Consider the following 23,824-nt stretch of genomic DNA (forward strand, 5'->3'; position numbering starts at 1 on the left):
GGTACACAGCCATGTCTGCTTACCAGGAATGGTTTCAGAAGGTCCACGTTGGAGAAGAATACTTTTTCTGCTGCATCCAGTTTTTCTTTTGGCAGGTCACAAAGCTCTCCGGTTTTCCAGTTGTGGGTTTTAATCCATCCCGTTAAGTTTGATTCTTTGCATAGGTCTTTCAGCGTCCACTTATATCCATATAAAAGAGCCTGAAAAAATTGCAAACACACATTTGAAAATGGGTTATCTGCTTTAGAAACAAGGTTCCCCTTCATAAAAGTGCTTCCCTTAGGAATCACAGTTAATTTCTTTCAGGGTACCTCCCAGGATGGGTGTATAAAAGAGAGAGGCCAGAAGAGGAAAAAAAAAAAAAAAAGAGGTCAAGTCCCACCAGGTTCTACTCTAAAGACTGAGTAAGGAAAAGATCTTCATAAGGTCTGCCCCAGAGTTTCCCAAACTGTGTTTCCTTAATTCCTTGATCTCTTACATAACGTGAATAGGGGTTCCATGAGAAACTGTCAATGTTGGCAATATTTCTTCCTTTTAACATGTTAAAAGGAAAACTATTCATGTATCAAAAATACTTATGATGTGCAATCATTTTAGCTATGAATAGAAAGTTAATTTCCTCCATTTCTTCCCAAAAGTCTTTCCAATCCTACTTTGTCTCTAGGGTGTTTCACCACTACCACCACCACCGTCACTACCATCACCATCACCACCACCATCACCACCACCATCATCATCACGATCACTAACATTTATATGATGCTTACTATGCGCCAGGAAATTTTACAGATACTATCTCCAATAATCTTCACAACAACCCTGAGAGAGGTAGGTGTTATTACTATTATCTCCATTTTACAGATGAGGAAATTGAGGCAGAGTTGAGTGATTTGCAGAACGTCACCCAGGTAGTTAGTGTCTGAGGCTGGACTGACCTCAGGTCTGCCTGACTCCAGGCCTGGAATTCTATCCACTAGGCCATCTAGCTGTCCCCCAAAATAATTGCAGCTACCATTTACATAGAGCTTTTAAGGCTTGCAAAGTGATTTGTAATTATCTCATTTGATCCTCACAACTACTCTGAGACGTACATGCTATTATTATCCCTATTCTGCAGTTGAGGAAACTGAGGCAGAGGTTAAGTAACCTGCAGCTAGTATCTGAGATAAGATTTGACCTCAGGTCTTTCTGACTTCAAGTCCAGAGCTCTGTGCACTATGGTGCCACCAAAGTGCCTCTATTGCATGTCCTCAGGCCCAATATACCAGTATTTTGTGGTTTAGATTTCAAGATCCTAGTATTCCATGACCAAACTGGTTTGGAAAATGCTGACCCACTGCTCGGCGCTTTTCTTCCACTTGTGCCCGAAGTATTATCTCTGTTGCTCAGGTAAGACAAAGCAGCAGCAGTCCCTCCCATTTAGGCAGAGGCTGTTTCCATACTTACTCTCTGGAAAACAGGAGCTGTAAGTGGCTCATTTAATTGGTATCTAGGATCCCGTCTCTTAGAACCAGTTTAAGTCAGACAAAAGCTTATAAATTTAGTATCTCTGATAAATTCAGATAGAGTTTGAACCTGTTTACCTTTTCCAGCTCTATGAAAAGAAATACCCACCCTTCAGCAAACTAAGATCAGTGGTGTTGACACGACCCAGATAAGACAATGAACTTTCCAAGCACTTCAGAAAAACCCATTGTCACACAATGGCTATAATAAATATAAATCATAGAATAACAGAATTTCAGTGTTGGAAGGGCCTTTAGAGATCATTTGGGTCAGTCAGGTGGCAGTGGATAAAGTGCCAGGCTTGGAGTCAGAAAGGCTTATCTTCCTGAGTTCAAATCTGGCCTCAGACACTTAGTAGCTATGTGACTCTGGGCAAGTCCCTTAACCTCATCTGCCTCAGTTTTCTCATCTGTAAAATGAGCTGGAGAAGGAAATGGCAAACCACTCCAGTATCTTCGCCAACAAAACCCCAAATGGGGTCAGGAAGAGTCAGACACAACTGAACAACTAAAAAATTCAGAGATCAATTAGCCTAACCCACACCTGGGGACAAGAATACCCTGTTTAACATTCTCACGTTGTTTATCCATCATCCAACTGAAGATCTTCTAGCAGTGAAGGGACCACGTTGCCTCCCTTCCCTCCCACTTTCACCCACGGCTCCTACTTATTCGCTCGGGGGCTGAACACAACAAGCCTACCCCCACTTCCATATGACAGACAGCCCTCCAAATACTGGAAGACAGCTAGCACGCCCTGTGCCCAAGTCTTCTCTTCTCAAGTTAAACATCTTGGAAATGTTTGCTCCTTGAACCAATTCTCATGTCCCCTCATCATCCTCTTAATGCAGATTCTTGAAGGGGCTTTTTCTGGCAAAGCTTTTTCTTTAAATTCTTGATTGGATTATTTTGGTTCAGTTGTTTCAGTAGGGTCTGACTCTCCATGACCCCATCTTGCAGTAAAGTTCTGAGTCAGACTAAGCCATCCCATCCTCAACCTCGAACCCCTGCATCCCCTCTTTTCAAATCTCACACTTAGGAAAAATCAAAGGGAAGGGCTAAAGGCTTCAGTCCCTGACTGCCCTTCCCTACTTTCATCTCATTTTTTTTTCTCAACTGCCAGGCAATCAGGGTCACTTCTAGACACCCAATCAGTGCTGCACAATCAGACTCCGTTTAGTGCCTACAGAGTCACACTACAAACAGGGTGGGAACCAATTACCATCTGAGTACAACCCAAGCAATTAAGATGCTATTGGTATAGATTTAAACACTTGAAATTTGTATTTTTAATTTAGTGTTTATCAGAACATGGCAGCTGGATAACATAGTCTAACAAGGAAAAAGTTGTAATTTTAAAAGGGGAGTGGGGGCAGGGGAATGCTAAAAAAGCTGCTGTCTGTAAAATGTTTCACAGCTATGTAATAAGCAATTACCCAAGGTCAGGTAGTAGACTGTGACTCTGAACAGAACCTAGATTAAGAGCTGGAAAGAACCTCTGAGGTCATCTAGTCTAATTCTCTCATTTTCAGATGACAAAACCATGGCCCAAAAAGGGTTAAGAGTCTAACAAAGGTCACCCAGAGCTGGGTGAGTTGCAGAGCTAGGATCTGAACCCAGATATCCAGACTTAGACTCTCGTGCATTAAGAGTAAGAGTGTGGAGGGGTAGCTAGGCAGCTCAGTGGATAAAACACTGGCCCTGGAGTCAGGAGGACCCAAGTTCAAATCCAGCCTCAGACATGTAACACTTACTAGCTGTGTTTCTCTGGGCAAGTCACTTAACCCCAATTGCCTCACAAAAAAAAAAAAAAAAAAAAGAGTAAGAATGTGGGACAGTGAATATGGCACAGAGCTTAGAGTCAGAAAGGCCCGAGTTCAATCCCATCTCTGACATTTATCAATTGTGTGATCCTGGGGAAAAAAAATCAATTAATCTCTCTTAATCTCCATTTTCTCATTTGGAAAATGAGAAGGTTGCAATCAACGGCCTCCAAGAAAGTTCCCTTCAGGCTCCAAATCTATGATTTTATAATTACTTTTCATCAATTAATTTTTTAAAATTTCACATCTTGTGAATCAATGACAATATTCTCACCAGTACCGCTGAGCACAGAAACACATCAGATTACATTCCTTCCCTAAATGGCTTTCAGTAATGGCTACGACATCTATCTTAGGAACCTGTTACCAGATGGGCCAATGAGTACCCTTGGAAAGACCATAAAGCTTCTTTGTGCATTGGTAAAATATTAAAAAGCAGTATGTTTTGCTATCTCCACTGTCCAGGATAGCTATAGCCATTAATGAAAGTGCAGAATATTATAAGATTTTAAGATGAAAACAGTCCACACAGACATGGCAATTATTGCCTTCCTACCTCAAAAAAAAAAGTAAGCTATTCCTTCTTATTTTATTCATTTATCCTATTTCTTTAAGAAATTTTAAATCATTTTAATCTGTCATCACAGAAAACATTCTGGCTTCTGATGCTGGAAAGCTGTGATTCCCAAACTTGGTTTTCTAACACTCCAGGGTGTTATCAATTACAACCTCAAGGGATGTTGTGAAAGTCTTAAAAAAAAAAAACCTTAATAATGCTTTAGTTCATCTTAACTTGAAATATAATTTTTATCATACAAGTACTTTTAGGAAAGAGTGGGTAATAATTTATATTCAAATTGAACCATTGTCCCCATAGCCCACTACTCCTTCAGCGTACTAATAAATACTCATTTCTATCAGATGAATCACTGCAATGGCATTGGTAAGTGTGGGTAACAGCAGTGAAAACTGGTACAAACTGAGCAGTTAAAATTAGTCTATCATTCTCCTTCATAGTCTGTAGTCAAGGGGATTTTTCATTTCAAGGTAATCTAATGTTTCTAGCTGCAACTCAGACCCATTGAGGAAATTGGAGATGACAGTGTTCTACCTGCTGGAGATTGACATCAGTGTCCAGAACCTCCTCCACAGTTGGATAGGACACAGTGAGGTTGTGCTGCAAAAATTCAGAGAAGGTTTCATTGTCCACCAGGAAATCCTGAAGCTTCATGCCTATCAGTTTAAAAAAAAAAAACAGCAAATGTTATTTGTTAACCTTCACTTTTATATAATGCTATATACTTTGCAAAGCACTTTCACATACATTACTTCATTTCTACCCAGAAACACAAAGGATTCTGGGACAAAGTCTGGGTGAGGTCTATCTCAAGAAAACATAAAATTAAATATTACAAAATAGATGACATGGAATTCAACAGAGGGCCCCTTTTAATACTATGCTGCTCCTGCACATTTTCTTAAATATGATACAATTCCTGAAAATGTGACAAATTCAGCTTTTCAGAAGTATGCCTATTGTGCAAATGGAGGTACATCTTAGAGCCCCAGCTATTTAAACAGACGCTGTCACCTCCCAACACTGCCATTTGTCAGTTTTCAGGCTTTCTGACTGACTTCTGAAACCTCCCTTTGGACAGAACATGAAGCTGAATACAATTCTCATTCTGGCAAAACACCTTTTTCTGACTTTCCTGCACTAGCATCACTAGTCTGGTATACCAAATCCCACGGGGAACTTAACTTTTCTTTAAGGTGGGAGGCAGTATGACATGGCAGAAAGCCCTTGACCAGGGGGTCAGCATGCCTCGGTCCCAGCCCTGTGTAGCCAGCCTTGTAACTCTGAGCAAACTCTTTACCACACTGGGCCTCAGTTTCTTAATCTGTGAAACAAGAGGCTCTACCCTAATCCAAGGTCTTATTGCTATTTAAAATTTCATGATTTTGCACTAAAGTAGAAACAAACTACAAGATCCCATTTGGATGGTCTCTTCTCCTCCCCATGCTACTCCTTCCTCCAATTCCCACCCTCGTCCTTTTTAATTAACAAGCTTAATGAGATGAAAATAAGATATTCAGGGTTTGATGAAAAGAAATAACCTAGGTGTCTAATGTACCACCACCCAACTAATTACAGCTATCAGAATACTGGACAATTTTTAATTACATCTTTCTCAAGTGCTCCTCTCCCATTATATTCATATCCTTAAACCTCTAGGAGGACTACTGTCTCCTGATGCTTAATTTTTGGTTGTTTTTTTTTAAATTATGAACTTAATAATCATTAACAAAAAATGAATGTTTCAAAATACAAAGAAGAAAAAAAAACTGTACATGAAACCACAAACTTTGCTACATGCAGTTTGGATTTTTTAAAAGTATATGTTAAATTAAATTTAAATTTCTTTGCATCCCCAGGGCTTAGTCCAAGGGTGGGGAACCTGAAGGCCACATGTGGCCTTCTAGGTCCTCAAGTGCGGCCCTTTGACTGAATCCAAACTTCACAGAATAAATCTCCTTAATAAAAGGATTTGTTCTGTAAAACTTGGACTCAGCCAAAAGGCTGCACCCTTGCAAGGACCTAGAAAATCACACGTGGCCTTGAGGCCAAAGGTTCCCCACCTCTGGCTAAGCACAATGCCTTGGCTTAATAAAGGTTTATTGACTGACAAGTAATCACAAAACTGATGTTTGTGCACCTGAGTTGTTTTAATCTGTGAGTTTTTAATATATTTTTACTGGTGCTCTTTTGGCATCTCCATTAACTCCCCATTAACTCACCCACTCCCTTCACTTGTTATTTGTAACAAATAAATATCTTAATGCTTTCTCATAATGTCTTTATGTTCTCATAATGTCACAGAGTACACAAATGGCCTAGAGTTACATCAGGGAATTAGGCCAGAATTGGAGCAATTGCAGATAGCCTATGACCAAGCTGGGAGAGTGTCTAGGCCAGCTCCTGATCCAAAATCCTGACATGGTTGACTAATTTCGTGGTCTTCCACTGTGGGCTATGACAAGTTCTGGGAGAGCCCCAGGGACTCCATTTTGTACCAGAATCCCTGGTTATTTTCAAAAACAATTCCTCTTTCTCAGAGGTCTTCTAGATCTAAAGCAATAAATAGAAAATGGTATTCCAGGTAGCTATAGAGGGAAGTAAAGTTCTCTACAGCAAGTCAGTGTTGGTCCAATCTCCTGTAGCAAGGTATCAATTCATAAATTTTAGGTCCAGGGTGATGAGTTTATAAGCTCTGAATATACAGTCACCCAGGACTGGTCAAAGTACATCCATCCGCTGGGCAAGCAACTGTTTGGTAAGCTTATGGCTCCCCCTGGGCTACACCCAATTTTATGTGAACTTCTCTCCCCCAAATGAAGAGTTTCCTGATAACCCAATCAAAATCTCCACTGCAACCCCAAGGGAACTTTAAGTGGTTTGGTGTGAGAAGCTGGCCCACATAGCACTTTCAATGCCTCCAGACCATGTGGTGAAACTCAGCTGCCAAGAGTGTGCTGAGTGAGTTTATAATATTTCTCTGTTGTTGCAAATAGGGATCTCTGTTTAAAGACAGCTGGATGTGCTCAAACTTTGGATTGTTTCACAATGAATCCTCCAAGCATGAAGAAAAACATCTAAGGCCCCTATTCTCTAGTTAGTCAAAAACAGTTGGTGAGCTTCCATGTCAGAGTGAGCTGGGAATGTAAAGAGCAAGAAGGAATTATGAAGAGCCTTCAAAGAATTTACTTACAGTTCAACGTACTTACTTAAACAAAAATTGGTGTAGCTACAAAACTCAGCTCAAATCCCACCATCTGCAAGATAGCTTTCCCAGGCCTTCCCTCTTCCTCCCTAGTACCTTTTCTCTGAGATTACCTTCCACTTACTATGTACATCTTTCTTTGTAAAAAGTTGTTTGCATTTAGTCTCTTCCATTAGAATGTAAGCTCCTTGAGGGCAAGGATGTCTGACACAAAGTAAGCACTCAATAAAAAAAATTTTTTTTAATCCACTCATCTCCATGACTTTGCACAAGGTGTATATCCCTGCCCCCACCGCCATTCAATGAATGCACTCCCTCCTCATTTCCACTTTAGATTCCTTCAAGGCTCAGAAAAGATACCATTCAGAGTCATGCATAGTGTAATGCCACCTTCCACTGAAGCCCTTCCTGACTCACCTCCCAGTTGCCAAGGCTTTCTTCTCAAATATCTTGTCTTAACTCATATATGTGCATTTCATATGTCCAATAGAACATAAGGTCCTTTTAGGAAGAAGCTACTTTTTTTCTTTGTAGCCTGAGCTCCCAGTACAGTACTTTGTGTGAGTTTATAATATTTCTCTGTTGTTGCAAATAGGGATCTATTAAGCAGGTACTTAATAAGTGCTGAGTGTGAGGAGAAAGCAGAACACTTGAAACACTGCATGTGATTTGTGCATCAAAGAAGTAACAAATAAATGTTAAAGTCACCATGCAGAATGGCCGGGGGCAGGGGGTTTGAATCATTAGTGTGTGAATTTGTAATGAACTAGCTCAGACACACCAGAGATATTCTCTAAACCCATGCATCAGTCCTAGGGAAGGGAAAAGGCCAAGATGAGTCAAGGATTGGGCCCAAATGGGCTGAGTCAGAGATGGGCCATGAGCGTTAGCAGGATAGAGAGACACAGAATGCATTCACAGTGTCTGGAATATTGGGAAGATAGTGGTAAATAAATGCTGACTGCTCCAAGCACAGTGGGAATGATCAATGTTTGTAATAGTTCACTCCAAATCCAAGTGGCAGAGAGTAGCTGATCCCCTCCTCCAATTCCTCTCCCTGACTGCCTGCTGTGATGGTGCTGAATTTGCGTAAATGTTCATCTTCCATCAAAAGAAGTCCAACTGTGATTGCACACTGGAGACAGACAAGACTTCAGCCGATTTCAAGCTATTTTACGAAGACAACTAAGAAAACAGTTGAAGATGTGGAAGTGGCCAGAGAGGCAGCTAATGATGCTCACTAAAGGCTTTCCTCAATTTGAGACTCTGGACACACAAATGAGGACCTTGCTTCGGAAAGTGAATCCTAAATGCCATCCTAAAAAAGGAGCAAACTTAGCCAACTCTGTAATTTGAACAGTGTGGGCACATCCTCTACTAGCACAGACAATGGTCTCTTCATGCCTTTATTTCCTATGTTAGTGTTTGCTATATTTTTTCCTTAAACCCGCCACAGAGGCTCTAACCCCCTCTGTGCTCAAGGTTTTCCTCTTACATATTTGGGGAGTACTAACATCCATCCCAGGGAAGGCCTGGAAAAGACTGTTACTTCTCATTCTCCAGATAGCCCGACAATTTTCTTTCCTAGTCATGAATGTCCTCAAACATGCTAACATATTTTACCACTTCAAGTCACCTGGAAGCATCAAGTTTCATAATTTATAAGAAGTGGCAATGTGGTGTAGCAGAGAGGAAGCTGGCTTCAAAACCAGAAAGACCTGGGTTCAAGTCCCACATACTGGCTGTGCAAGTCAATGAACTCTATGTTCTCCTAGGCAACTCTCTAAAACTAAGGGGGCAACCTGCTTTGTTCAAGAGTTTCCTCACTCAGGAATTCCTTATACTAATAAAATCATAGGCTTAGTCTCTATCCCCTATAGTAGCAGCAGAGAGAAAGCAGTGATATTAAAAGAACAAGGGATTTTTGTGGCATAGTTTGTTAATTTACCAAGAACAATCCTGCCCAATTGCCTTATATTTAAATCTGAGTCTAACTCTTACCCATTTGCAGTACATGCCCAAGAAACGTATTTTTAATAGATCAACCTAATAGGGTCCCCATTTAGCTTAATGTCACCACAGTCTGGGAAATGTGTTTTTTTCCCCCAAATTGTTTTTTCTAGCGTGGATATTTTAGACCAGTATCTTTTTACATTCTTATATAAATTTTATAATGTTCTTGGACTTGATATAATCAATTTAGTATCCTCAGACAATCTGATATTTGAACACTAAGTTTAAATGCATATTATCTATTAAAATAGAACTTAGACTCCCTGAAGGCAAGATCCGTTTCATCTTTTGTCTTCCTATTCTCAGTGATCTGACTGAGTGTAAGGTGGAAGGGGTATAAGTGAAAGGCTTAATAAATACATTGTTTCTTTGGGATTTTTTTTAAAGGTTCATTGTCTCATAATTCTCCCGGACAACCAGGTCCTACCATCACTGTTCTTAAATGACAAATGCATGAAACTTGGCCAAGTTTGAATCTCAATATATATGTTAAGCTCCACACTAATTCAAAAAGGACCTGTTATACGTTTCAGTGGAAGGATATTTTCACCTCTAGGTAACATTATTGAAAGTATATTTTGTTCACATGGAAAATTTGGGGTATCTCATATTTTATGTTAAATAGAGCCAGTTTCATTAACTTAGTATAGTTTGATTAAAATCTGTCTCTCCTCAAACACCTCAGAGCACTTTGACCAGACAACTTGAGCTTAACACATCCTGTCCTATACCATAGTCACTTGGAGATATTTTAGCACCCACATTTTACTTGGAAGCTTTGTCTTACAGGATGAGGACTCTCTCTCACATTGCCTAGCACAACACTCTTCACATTCCATTAAGAGCCTAACTGAATTTGTTGAATTGAGTAAAAACAAAGAAGCTACCAAACAGACCCAAGAAGAATATTTTTGTAATGCAGGTAGGTCTCTTTTCATGTGTGTCTTTTCTCTTTAAAGGGACAATTACTATATTAATAACACTAGTACCTTTCTTTAAGATTTCATTTGTAGCTTTCCCCTTTGAGAGGGCCCAGCTAAAAAAGTGGCTGGTTGGTTTAAACAGGGCTTGGGGGGAGTGGGGGGAGCTCAAACCAACATTTTTCCCAAACTGGACTTGTTTGCACCAGCACTTTTATAGCTCCCACCAACTATGAAACTGAGACTAAGGAACAATCCTTTATCATGTAAATCAATAATCTATAACAAGTCATAAAGGCAATCATTTGCTCTGATGCTAAAAGGTACATGTAACAGTAAGCAACAGTGATAATTCTAAGAAACAAGTACTTAAAGGTAGCACTGACCCCAGAAAGCTGTCAGCTGATGCAAAGAAAGGTCAATACCTCTGCCCTCTTATCCCTCTGTGTAATGGCTCAGGCTATCTGGCATTGCTGGAACGGACTTCCCCCTCTGAGCACCCACTTGCTCCCAACCTCCACCTGATAAAATATACCCCCTTCTCAATCTGACCTAATCCAACCTACTCTGTTAAGTCTCCCCTGATGCTACTCCTACCCCCATCCTAAAAACTGATCACATTTTCCTCAATTTTCAAGACTCCTCGTGTTGACTTCCCCTTTTTACTTTTTACATTCTACCAAGCTTGTATCATGGTTATTTCTGCATATGTCTTATTCCTTATTACTGAAAACTCACTAAAGCAAGAGTATTGTGTGCTATGAGGAGACCCAAAAGATAGAAATATAGAATCCTTTCATTCAGGAGCTTAAAGCTCCTTTAGAGACAAGATCGAAATAGATGGAAAAATTCAAAGCATCATCTTTTCTCCACACCCCTCTCTCCTTCCTTCTGCTCCTTCCCAACTTTCTTCTTTTTGAATGGCCTCTCTGCTGACCATCCTGGACCAGTGTGGCTGAGATCAGAAGTAGGCAGAGAAAGGTGCAGGGCTAAGGAAGACCAACAGTTTTCTTTGCCACTGGTTTCTTTTGCTAGACAACAGGCAAGTCTGAGCCTTGTAAAAAGGAGAAGAAAGGAAGGAGAAGGAGTGGGGGAAGTCACCCTCCCTGCTCACTCTGGATGAGTGTGCTGGGGTTACTATCGGTCAGTGCACTCTAGCCTACATCTCTGGTTTCAAGAGCTTTGCTGTTGTTTTGTGCTAGCAGGAAAAATAACCACTCTGCAATCATAAAGTCTGAAGAGAAGTAGATGGAGGAGGAAAATTCAAGAAGAAAAGGGGGAGGAAGAGAAGGAAGCAGAAACAAAGAGACAAAACAGGAGGCCACCAGTTTGAAGTGTAACTAACCACTGGAAGTTCTTAGAGGATTCAGGGACCAAAAGGTATGGCCAATATTGAGTACTGTTAAGGGAGGGAAGGTGCAAGAGGATGCTTTAAACAGTCTGCACTGAGTTCCAGAATTCAAACTTCTAGCCCAGTTCAAGATGAATCGAGCCACTGACGTTAAATGAGATACTTAAGAGATTTCATGCTAGAGAAGTCTAACCTACCAGATCTTGAGGAAAATCATGCCCTGGCATTCTTTTCTAAATTCATGCAATAGAGACTTTTGTGATTTAGAGCTCTTCTTTCTCTTCTGCTTATGGCTATTTCCAACTTTACTGAGTTTGATAAACAATCTATTTGAGAAATCTCTCCTGTCCCCAAACAATTTTAGTATAGACTCCAGAAAATAGAAGGTAGGAGGGAGAAATGATGGGCAAGACAACTTGGCCAATTAAGTGAGCTGACTCCTTGGAAAAAATGGAGAGAATGGGGTAAAGGGAATACAGTGCATATTAACAGAAGCTCTGCCATCTCCAATGCCAATCACATCCCATGGAGAATGAGATCCTTCTTCTGGCTCTGGATACTGAAATTAAGGGAAACTAGGTTTTTCAGGGCAATAACAAGGTATCAGGCTCAGAGTAAACCCAAAGGGTATTACCAAAACGAAAACAACCCATTGCATTGAATTGCAGAATCTCAGAACTAATATGAATCCCACTCAGTGTCCAACATGTATCTGAGCAGGGATCCCCCTCCTACAACATTCCTAACAAGAGGTCATCCAGTCTAAGTCTGGAGACCTCAACTGAACAACAACCCACTATTTCCCAGAGCTGTTAGCTAGATCTGGATGAGATCTTGATCATTTTAAGATGTTTTTCTCCCTTCTCATAACTTCTACACACCTATTGCTGCTGAGGTCAAGAAGATCAAGTCTAACCCTTCTTCCAAGTAAGTACCCTTCATACCAGGGTAAGCATTCCAGTATTCTTTCACCTTTATCTCAAGGGGTCACCCCATCCTGGTCCCCCGCCATGGATACTCTTCAGTCCCTCCTAAACAAACACTCTAGAGGTGGTTGACTATAGGTCTCTTAATGCCCAAACCCAGTGCACACTCACTACCACACCGGAAGGTCACTCCAGGTTCCCACCTTGGAAAAGTTTCTGATGCTCACTATCACAATGGCAAATGCCTTTATCCATTTCTCAATAGCAAGGAAAATAAAACAGAAACTGTACATATACCTAACCTAAATATATCCAGGTCCAGAACTGCAAAAGTACATGAATATCAATAACTTATTTAGAAAACTGTTGTGAGATCTCTTTTATTTTCCATGTTAATTAACTTAAATTTTTAAAAATAAAATAAATTTGACCAACAAATCTAACAGCTCATCATTTCTAGCCCAATCTAAATCCAACCTGCTATCAATCAAATGCAATGATGCCTTCTTATAAACTATATTCATCTACAGTAGTAACAGTGGCAGGGGCCAACACAAAGAAAAAAGTAATGGAGAAAACTGAAGAATTGGGGCGGGGGGGAGGTTTAGGATTCTATTCAATTCAGAAAGGTCTCAACCACTAAAACAACGAACTTTAGAAAATTAACAGTTATAAAATGATCTTCCAACACAGTATAATGAAAATTACACTATATTTTAAGTCAAAGGGACCTAGGTTCTGCTACTTATGAGCAAGTGTGAACTTGGTCAAGTCACTTAATCTCTTTAGGCCTTATCTAGAATTATTCTTATCTGGAAAATTAGTGGATTGGTTACTCCCAGCTGTAAATCCTATGATTCTTAGACACAAGGTAACCTACAGAACTACTCTGCTGAATGAAGCTATGGCACAATCCATGTAGGCACTGCTTATGGAGCCGCATTGTCTTTTTTTTTTTTTTTAATTCCTATTTATTCCCATCTAGGCATTCTCCTGCCTACTCAGGACCTAGCCACAATGCTATGCAACATGGTAGTGGTAGAAATAAGTATCTTGTAAATTTTATCCAAAACAAAATTATGCTAGCTAGCTCTCTTAAATGTGTGGCTGTGTCTACACTACACCAAATCTTATTTTTGCTTTTTTATGAAAAGCTTACCAAGCAGAAAAAGTCATGACAATGTTTTATCAAGGTTAGCTCTGGCCAGAATAGTTAAGAAGGCAGTTGGTGATCCTGAAAGTCCCTGTTCATCCCCCTCACACTTATCTACAACAACCCCACTCTCTTTTAAGAGTTTTCCTCTTCTACTTTCCCATCTGGGACCTGCTCTCAGCAAAGACCTAAATAATTCATTTACACTGAAGTACAAATTAGTTAAACTTAAAATAAAGCATCATATGTTCTTGCTGTTGCTGTTACTACTACATGGAATTCTTTTATTCTGCTGGGTCCTGGCCTTCAAATTGTTCTTTCCCACAAAGGAGAAAGCAAATCCAACCCTGGAGAGAAGTAAACAATGGGAAACCTTGCTTTTGAACATAGCTCAAAGAGGTAGAGCAGGAAAGGACCTCAGAAGCTAAAGCCGTCTAGTCCACACACTTTATTCTATAGATTAGGAAACCTAGAAGGCAGAGACATTAAGTGATTTGCTTTAGGTTTCACAGTGATAAGGAGCAAATCTAGGATTCAGATTCAGATAATCCACCTCCAAATTCAGTATTCTTTTCCACTATACCACACTGATGTTTACTTTTTTAAAAAAAAAAAAAAAAAGTTTTTTTTGGAATGGAATCATGGCACATGTTGTTCTATGATTTAAATTGTGTTTTCTGTTCCTGGCTGGGTAAAGTTGACCTTTGATTCAATTCAGTACAGACAATATTTCAACACATCAGTATAGTATTGCATTGCCCTCCAATAATCAGAGTTCAGCATAGAGCCCATTCTATTCTGAATGGAGGGACCACATCTCTGGAAAGCTGTTTCAGAGAGCCATAAACACATTCTCTATATTTAGAGACTTCAACATTTTAAAGAGTTAAATCCCAAATGAGAACTTTTGACTGAAGGATGAAAGAAATTATAGTCATCCAATGATAAGGTGGGTTTTTTTAATCCATTTTCATGACATAATATTGATAAATCTGTCATAATACCCATTAACAAGACAACATAACACAAGGAGAATTAAGAGTAATAGAGAAAGAACAGTAAATGTTATTTCAACTTCAGCAACCAATCCAAATGGATGAAACATTAACAGACAAGAAAGTACAAACAGCAAGGAACCATATTGTGTTTTCAAGGAGAACCATCATCCAAGGACAAAGCGCTCCAATAAAATTGTGAAGTGGATGAAAATTTGTGATCTATCTTCAAAGCTCTCCCACGTTCCTTTATGTCTCCTTTTCCATAGAGTTCATCCCTACCTCTCCCTTTAAGTCCTGGTGGTTTCATGCTACCCAGAAACACCTCTCTTCTGTATTTCATACACTGGCCCTCCTCTGAAGTGCTTAAAATTTCTTAATTACTCTTTTCCCCATCCCCACTGAACTCTCATGCCTTCAGAGTAGACAATCTCAGCTAGCTAGTAGTGGAAAAGCAATAGTTTAGACTACCATGACAAGGTATGAATGACTGGTAATATAAGTTAGTATTCCCTGGAATGTGTACATTGAAAGCATGACTTATTCTGTCATTTGTTCAACAAAATTTTATTAAGCCCTTGTGCAAATACAAGGGTTGTTGCGGATAAGTGTGAGGGGAGTGAACAAGGACTTCCAGGAGCACTAAGTAGCTCAGTTGCTGAGAAAATTGTATTCCTTTTTAACTTGTTAAGATTTAAGTTGATCTTGTTAATCCAAAAGAACAAGTCTCTAATTCTTGTTTCATTTATATAAGAGACAATCTCTGGTACCATCTTGGCTCTTTTCTTATGAGTCCAGAAATCCAGAATGAGTAAGTCATCCAATGACCTGGACTCTTTTAGCAAAAGAAACATAATCACCTTTTTAACGAATGAATAACTGTTTTTTTTAAAGTTTCTATACTGACAAATGTTGTCATTATATTAACAGTTGACATTTATACAGTGTTTGAAGGTTTGCCAAGTGTTTTATATACATTATGTCATTTTATCCTCACGAGAGCACTGTAAGGTAGATGCTGCAGGTATTATTATCCTGGTACAAATGAAGGAATAGAGGTTCAATGAAGTTAATGCTCATATATCTAGTAAGTATCAGAGAGGGATTTGAACCCAGGTTTTCCTGACTCCAAGTCCAGCACTCATTCACTGTGAAGTCAATTATGCCTCTTTAGAAGCATCCAGTTCAACTCAATGAATACTTATTGAATGCTTGCTGTGCACAAGGCAATATGCCAATATACCATGGGAAATGCAAAAATGAATGTGTTCCAGTACTCGAGGAGCACACTAATAGAAAAGATAAGTATAGCTACAGGACACATAAGGAAGTGATGAATGCCCCACATGAGAGGGCAACAATTCCATCTGTTTTCCTCTCAGATGTTTTTGCCTTCTAAGCAACATTTCCTACATAGTCCAGGCCATTGATGGCACCATTAAGATAAGGGTTGGCTGGGTTCCTTCCAAAGCAATCCTGCAGATGACTTAAAACTAACAAGATTAAATTTAATTAGGTTAAATATAAAATTCTGCATTTAAAAAAAAGCCAATGACCTGTCAAAGTATAATTAACATTATACATATAACATTAATAGCAATCTGTGGGGCAAAAACTTGGGTATTTTAGCTGACTACAAGATCAATATGAGACATGAACATAATGTGGCTCCCAATAAAGCTAATATAAACTTAAGCTTAATTATTAAACTAAGGGATTTGATTCTCTCACCCAACCACTGTTGATCAGACCACAGCCAAAGCACGTTCAAAGGAAAGCAACCAACACAACGAGGGATGTAGAAAACACATCATGTGAGAAATGGTTTAAGGAACTGGGGATATTTAGCACTACAAAGAAGAAACTCAGTGCAGTCACAATAGCTGGCTTCAAAAATCTAAAGAGTTGTCAAGAGGAATTGGATGTACTCTTCATAGTTCCAGAATAAAGAACAAGGGCCAACAAAGAGAAGGTACAAGGACTCACAGTTTCCACTTCATAGGAAGAATAACTAGTAACTGGAGCTGTACAAGATGGAATAGAGTCCCTCAAAAGTAATCAGCTCTAATTAAATGAAAGTATACAAGTAGAAACTAGATGACAACCTGCTAAAGATGTCATAGAGGGGATTCTTTCATCATGTATATATAAGACTGGGCTGTGGGGCCATCTCCAGTCTGCCTGATCTATATTTTGCCATTGGATCCAGATGGCTCTGGAGGAGAAAGTGAGGCTGGTGACTTTGCACAGTCCTCCCTCACTCAAATCCAGTTCACTTGCACGTCATGACCATCACCTTCCTGATGTCAACGTCCTCTTCGAGAACAAAGGACCAACAACAACAATGATAAGACTGGGCTAAATGAAGGCTAAGGCTCAATCCAACTGTAAGATTTGATGATTCTAAGATTTTAGCATATATAATGAATGCTTCTGAGTAATTGTACAGCATTAAAATATCAAAAGCAGGAAACCAACCTATGTAGTGATAACATCAATTTAGTATGCCTAAATTCAGATGTTGTGGGTTCCAGAGATGCTAATCCCATCCTTCTCTATTTTGAGACCTTTGCGTTGGGGGTGAGAGGTGGGATATGTCAAGTATCAAATAGTAACAACCATTAGGAAGAAAGTCAATGTACTATGTATACGGTAGGGGGGAAGAGTTCATCAAAATTCCTTTATGGAAAGGGAGAAGGGAGGGAACAAACATTTATTAAGTGCCTACTACATGCCAGGAGCTATGCTAAGTATTTTATGAATATTATCTCATGTGATTATGATAAGCTGTGAAGTTCTTCCAAAACATGGGCTCATGGTAGCTGTTTTGAGTGGGAGAAGTAGAGAAAACTCAAGATCTTTTGAGTCGGCAAGAGTGAGGGGACCTTAGAATCACAAAATTTAAAGCCACTTAGCTACCCAAGTTTTGATATTATGTTATAGCAAAATTTTGAGCATACTTGAGATCCCAAGGAGAATATTGTTTCCTCTTTCATGCAGAAGTTGCAATGAAAAGGTCAAGCTAACTCTGAACTATGAAGACAAATCCTCCCCCAGGCAGGGCAAAAGGGACCTCCTCCCTCGAACTGATAGCTGCAGAATCAGGCTGGACAGTGATAGAATCTGACCCAGTAGAATATCTATTTGATACCACTAAGCAATGCACCAAATACTATCTTTGGAACTGCAAAACAGATAAGAAATGAAAGGCAATGAGGCAGGAGAATAAGATGTAAAGAACTAACAAAATTGCTTAACGGCTACCCTTTTTGGTGACAGGCTAAATCAAATTTTCTTTTCCTTCTGTCAAGCCTGGGGGAGCCATCCATACGGCACAGAGGCAGGCCTCCACCAAATCAAAGTCCGTGCCAAATCACATCTTTGGCAAGTATGTCCTATTTTGGCTCCAGAGTTCCTGGGCACCATGACTATGAGAGGCCAATGATTCAAACTGCCCAGATTTTATGACCTATGGTGACAAGGTCCCAGATGACACCAGGAAGACCTAGTAAGGATAACTTTACAAAGATGAAGGGGGAGAGAGTAAAAGTAAAAAGGAAAAAATATGGAGGTGAAGGAATGTCTTGCTTCTTCGTAGCCTCTGTGATGTCTCTTGGTTTGCTGTGTTGCTCAAGAAGAATTAAATGTCTGAAAGCTAAAATCCAGTTAGGAAGTAAAACCAATAATGCTTTAAAAATAATAAGGTCACATTACTATTACTTTTATCTCACTACTTAAAAGATGTGATTTCATCAGTGAGTATTCTACCAGTACAGATTATAATGCATGGCTTAGTAAATACATGGTCTTCATGAAAAACTGCTACAGTCAGAAAAATTATTTTTGTGGCTAACCCTCTAGCAATGGAGGAAGAATAACAGGATTTGTGGGATGGATGAAAGTGAGGAGTTGAGGATGACACTGAACTTGTGAATCTGGGTGACTGAAAGTATGTTAGTGTACCCCCCCCCACTAATAGGGCTCAGAAGAAGGCTTGGTCTGGGGGGAAAGATGATGAGCTCTGTTTTGGATATACTGGCTTTCAGATGCCTATGGGGCCATCCTCCATCCTTAGGACTAGAACTCTAGAGAAAAGTTAGGGCCAAATATGTAAATCTGGGAGTCATCTGCACAGAAATGATAACTAAACCCAAGGAGGCTGATAAGATCACCAAGCGTCAAAGAACGCAGGAAAAGTGAAAAGGGCCCAAGGATAAATCATTGGGATACATCCATGGTTAGTTGGCATGACATGTTGAAAATCTAGTGAAAAATGACTATTAAGAGCAGTCAAGTAAGAGGAGAACCAAGAAAGAGTAACCCAGAGAATCCAGTAGGAGAAGGTGGTCAATAGCATCAAATGATACGGAGAATTTAAGAAGGGTGAGGACTGGGAGAGATGTGACAAGAGAACATGGGTAACTTGGGAGATAAGTTTCTGCTGAAAAAGGAGGCAAAAAACATGATTTGTGCATGAAAAATTAACAGTAAATATAACAAAAGCTTTAGAAGGGTAACGTTCCTCAGAGTAACTTATAGAAATCTTCCACACCCACGTTGAACAACAACAACAAAAACTAACCACACACACATCTGGATATACCCTAGGGAAAAAAATAAAATCAAAAGAGATCTAGTGATAACATAATCAAGATTGTCCAGACATGTTTGTAACGTTTTTCTGCTGGAATTTCCCCTTAGGAGAGTAAATAAGGATAGTTAAGAGGTTTTCTCGTGACTGAATTCTGGGGCATGAAAACCAGAGTTTAATGATGAGAAAAACAAGGAAATGCCACAGGGCCACAGACAAATGAACATGCTAAGCCTGGAATCTTAGGGAGGCCTTCCCCCCCCCAAAAAATATACTTAGGTTTGTTACTGGAAGGAAATACTCCAAGTGGAAACCTGTGTGTTCACAGATAACATACGGATAAACAGCTCCTCAAATGGAGCAGACGCAAATAAAAGACAAGAAGATGAACACAGATGTAGTCAGAAAACCCAGGAATGAAGGCACATGTAGTCAATGTTTTCAATAGGAATATTCCTACAGATAAAGCCACATCTTTAAAGTTTATGATTTAATTTTGATGCCCACTAACAGCTCAGGTGAGTAGAAATGATTTTACCCTGGCAAGTTAGTTCCCTGTGGTGTTGCTGGAAATCTTCAACAAGTTGTTGGTTCTTGTAGAGATAAGTGATGTGTCTGTACATTTCCCTCTAAACCGAGATCTGGCTCAGAGTCATTGGAAGAGCAGAGAAAGGAAGAAGCCATTTAAGTTATCGCTGCAGGGCTCCTCACTTTTCCTGAGCACCATGGCACGCAATCAGCAGAAATGGGAAGCACCAGGGTACCTGAGAGGTACCTAACGAGGGCTGACAAGAGGCAATAAAAAATCAGCACATTTCTCCCCCTGGTTCTGCAGTGAGTAGAAAACTCTTGCACAGAACAACTACAGAATATGAGAACTGGAAGATGCCTTACAACCCAAGTCTGGTGCCCCAACTTTTGCAAATAATGATGACGATAATTAAAACAAGAGCTCATATTTATGTAGTTGCGCCAAACAAAGAAGATGAGGCACAAAAAGGGAAAAAGGATTTTGCCAAAAGTCAGGTTAGGGGCCAAGCTACTCTCAGAACTCAGGTGTCTGGATTCCCAGGTCAGTGGCCTTCTTTTCAAATCTACCAGGAGAAAAAAAAATCTACCAGGAGAGTTGCTGCCGTGATTTCTCATGCTTGAAAGACAAAATGACAATTCTTCTTGGTAGCAAAATAGCTCTGTTTCCCAGTTAGCCCCAGCCAACATCAGAGACTGAATAACTGCTCCACTCCCCACCTTCCCAAGAGGCTGCTCTATTTCAACAGTAAAGCTTTCTGGCAGAGGTACCTCTGCTGGGCATTCCAAAATGAATTATTGTTGAAAAAAGGATAAAATAATTTGACCCCTCTCTCAGGCCCAGCAAACGTAGGTGTTGGTGATCTCACACTTGCACCAGAGGTCCCCAAGTCAAGGGAGCAACATTGTAGTGGAAAGAACACTGGCTCACGGTACCAGAGCTGGAAGAGAACTCAGAAGCCAATCCCTTCATTTTACACTGAGAAAACTGAGGCCCAGGAATATTACATTACTTCCCAAAGTCACATAAGACAGTGTCAGAATTCCTGGGTTCAAATCACTTACTGCCTGAGTGATCTTGATAAATCACTTAATCTCCTTTGGTCTCACCTCAGTTTCCTAATCTGTAAAAACAGGGGTTTGGACTTATAATCTAGAAGCTACAGATATAGGACTGGGAGAGATCTCAGAGGCCAAGTCCAAGAAGCAGCCCCTTTCAACCACTCCCCCATCCTGTGCAAAAAAACAAAAAACAAAAAAAAACAACTTGGATGTTGGAATATGCAAAAATGGGCAAATGAAAAAGTCATCACTTCAAAAGGTTCAGAGAAGGAAGGTTTTGTAAACTTTATTTATGAGCTTGACTCACTCACTCTGGGAATCAAATTGAAATATCTGACCAAATTTAAATAGTTGGACACACCTTTCTCCATCTTGAAGTACAGTCTTTCTAATAATAGTTCTTTGGCCACATAATCATTCCTTCAGTCCACAGACTGACACCACAGCCTTCCCCACTTCTGAGATTTTAATAGTAAATACAGAGGTCCCAGAATTCTCTCCCTCCTCTCCAGCTTCCAAAAAGCATGGTGTCAAGCCATTCATCCTTCATATCCACTCAAAAAAAAAAAAAAATCCCAGGTCTGAGATCCTTTGAGATTTTAATATGTTGGACTAGATGGCCTGGGGTCCCATCCAGCTCTAAAAATATAATTCTCTAACCCAGTTTGAATGCTAATACTTTTACAGATACCTCCTTCCTTAACAGATATATCATCACTTAGCAGGCCTTTAAGCCAAGGATCCACCTCCCCTTACCCCCACTCCCACAGAATCAAAACATACATTTTTTTCACAAAGTTGTTTTGTAGCATTGTCAGATTTATGAATTAACTGATCATCACTTGGCACTAAATGCTGCACATCTCGATATTAAATGAAAGGCAGCACGGCCAGAAGACCCAGTTCTGACATCTCAACATCTATTATGATAGTACTCTTTTCCTCACTTGCCTCATCTGAAAAATGAAGCTAATCATACTTACACAAACTTCCTCACAGATTATTAGGAGAAAACCTTGTACTTTATATAACTGTGAGCAAAGGCAAGTCCATAAAACAGGACTACTGTCTATGAGGCTACAAAGACAGGATTTTACTTTTTAGAATGAGGTTCAAATACACTCTAACTAAATCAAGCAATTAGCCTTAAACAACCTGAACTTTTCCTCTTAGAAAGCCCTGACTTTCCTGTGTCCATACCTTGTCATAATTCTAATTGACTTTAGGTAATGAGAAATATAAATATCTGCTTCCTGTCTGGGGATTTCACCTTTGGCCTTGGTTATTCACCACTACTTCAATAACTGAAGTATCTAATTAAGCAATAATTTAAGTACTCATATTCACTGATATGGATACTCACTCTACCAATGTAAATCACAACCCTTCTGCGCCTTAGCAAGTAGTCTTTGTGAGTTTATGCTACCGGAAAAAAATCCAACACTGGGTAGCCAACATTCTGGTGATGAGCCTCTAAAAAATTATCAAGACTGGTGCCTGGATAACAGAAACACAGTCTGCTGCCAGACGACCACTACTCCAAGACTTTCTAGCTTAGAAGAGCCAACTAGAGTTTATGCTCCAATGACACAGGCCCTCAGAACCTAGGGTTAGAGGCCCACTACAATGACGCACTGGAGGAGAATGTTTCTGGAGACATTCACCATTGTGGCACAGCTCATTCTAAATGCACATTCCACCATCTGCATGGCTCATTGTGTCTAATATGTGACTCATCTCAGTTCTCCCTCAAGACTATAATTTCACATTCTCCAGGAAAAAAAAAAATACATCAACTATTTTAAGTGACTAACCCTCTTAATTCTTGTTTGGGTTTTTTTTTTGGTTTTGTTTTATTTTGTTTTTTTTTTTAGGCAATCGGGTCTAAATGACTTGCCCAGAGTCACACAGCTAATGTCAAGTGTTTGGTCTGAGGCCGGATTTGAACTCAGGTCCTCCTGACTTCAGAGCTGGTGCTCTATCCACTGCGCCACCTAGCTGCCCCTCTTAATTCTTCTTTCAAACTACTCAATGCTAACAAGCTGAAAAGCCTAATCTTAAAGGCCTAGCTAACTAGTTGCATAACCATAAGCAAATCACTTCCTTTCTCTGGCCTTCAGCTTTCTGCTCCATAAAGCGAGAAGATTGGACTAGATGACCTCTAGGGTCCTTTGCCACTGAGATATTCTGGGATCTCTCCTTGAGGGAAGGGCCAAAGTGGGTCACCAACTCATTTTTGCTTAGTGCCCTAAGCTGTACCTTCCTCACCTCCTGGTTTATCTTCTAGACCCAGCTCAAATCCCACCTTCTTCAAAAGGCCCTTCCCAATCCCCCTCTATATAGGTACCTTCCTTCCGAGATAACTATGAATAAGTTTGCTTAAATGTTGCCTCTCCTGTTAGAATGTGAGCGACTTGAGAAAAGGGACGGTGTTTGCCTTTCTTTGTATTCCTGGCTCTTCTCACATAGTAACTGTTTAATAAAGTCCTGTTGACTGACTGACTGGGTCATCTTTTACCAAAACTCAATCACACAGTGAACTGAATTTTCATCTTACTTGAGTTAAAAGTCCCCAGACTCTGCAAAGTTTCCAAAAGCTTCTGTGTGTCCTTCATACTGGTGTCTCTCTGGCTATATAAAAGGAGTCTCCGAGCATCTGTGAACAGTCGTGAAAGTCTGCAGAGGGAGGTGAGGAAAAGGAAAGAAAAATCAGAATTAGGCATATAAACGTGCCTGGCCTAGGTCCCCACAGAATAATTGACTTTGATGTGGCTAGATAATCTCTATTCTCTCCACAACTGCCTAGTCTGACAAAAAAAAAAGAAGTGGTAAAGGGGCCTATCTTTTGCATATCTGGCCTCATCTATATCACCAGTGATAATGCCTACAACAGCAGACTACTTAATGCACATGGTGGCATCAACGTCTTCATGGAATTCTCCTTCCCCTCCTTCGTGGGAGCATACATCTTGAGCTGGAAGGAAACTCAAAGTCTATCTAATCCAATCCCGCTTCCACCCTTTTATAGTTAAATCAACTGAGGCCTAAGAGGTTAACTGACTTGCCCAAGGTTGGACAGGTAGTATTAGAGGTGGAATTGAAACCCTGAAATTCTGACTTCAGTTCAATGGTTCTTTCCATTAGTGTTACCCCACTGCCTTCTGTTATGCACATC

The 23,824-nt window shown here is 40.0% G+C and overlaps 1 protein-coding gene across 1 annotated transcript in view; it reads right to left on the minus strand.

The window, feature by feature from the left end:
* Positions 1–23,824, minus strand: part of ABCA1 (ATP binding cassette subfamily A member 1) — a 161,060-nt gene that overhangs the window by 91,362 nt on the left and 45,874 nt on the right. The window contains exons 5-7 of the mRNA XM_027859777.1: positions 23,207–23,325; positions 4,440–4,561; positions 24–200 (exon numbers count right to left, since the gene is read on the minus strand). Coding sequence (XP_027715578.1) covers positions 24–200; positions 4,440–4,561; positions 23,207–23,325 — 418 coding nt within the window. The remainder of the gene's footprint in view (positions 1–23; positions 201–4,439; positions 4,562–23,206; positions 23,326–23,824) is intronic.

The sequence above is a fragment of the Vombatus ursinus genome, unplaced genomic scaffold (assembly GCF_900497805.2).
Source record: "Vombatus ursinus unplaced genomic scaffold, bare-nosed wombat genome assembly UNPS02014171.1, whole genome shotgun sequence".
NCBI lineage: Eukaryota > Metazoa > Chordata > Mammalia > Diprotodontia > Vombatidae > Vombatus > Vombatus ursinus.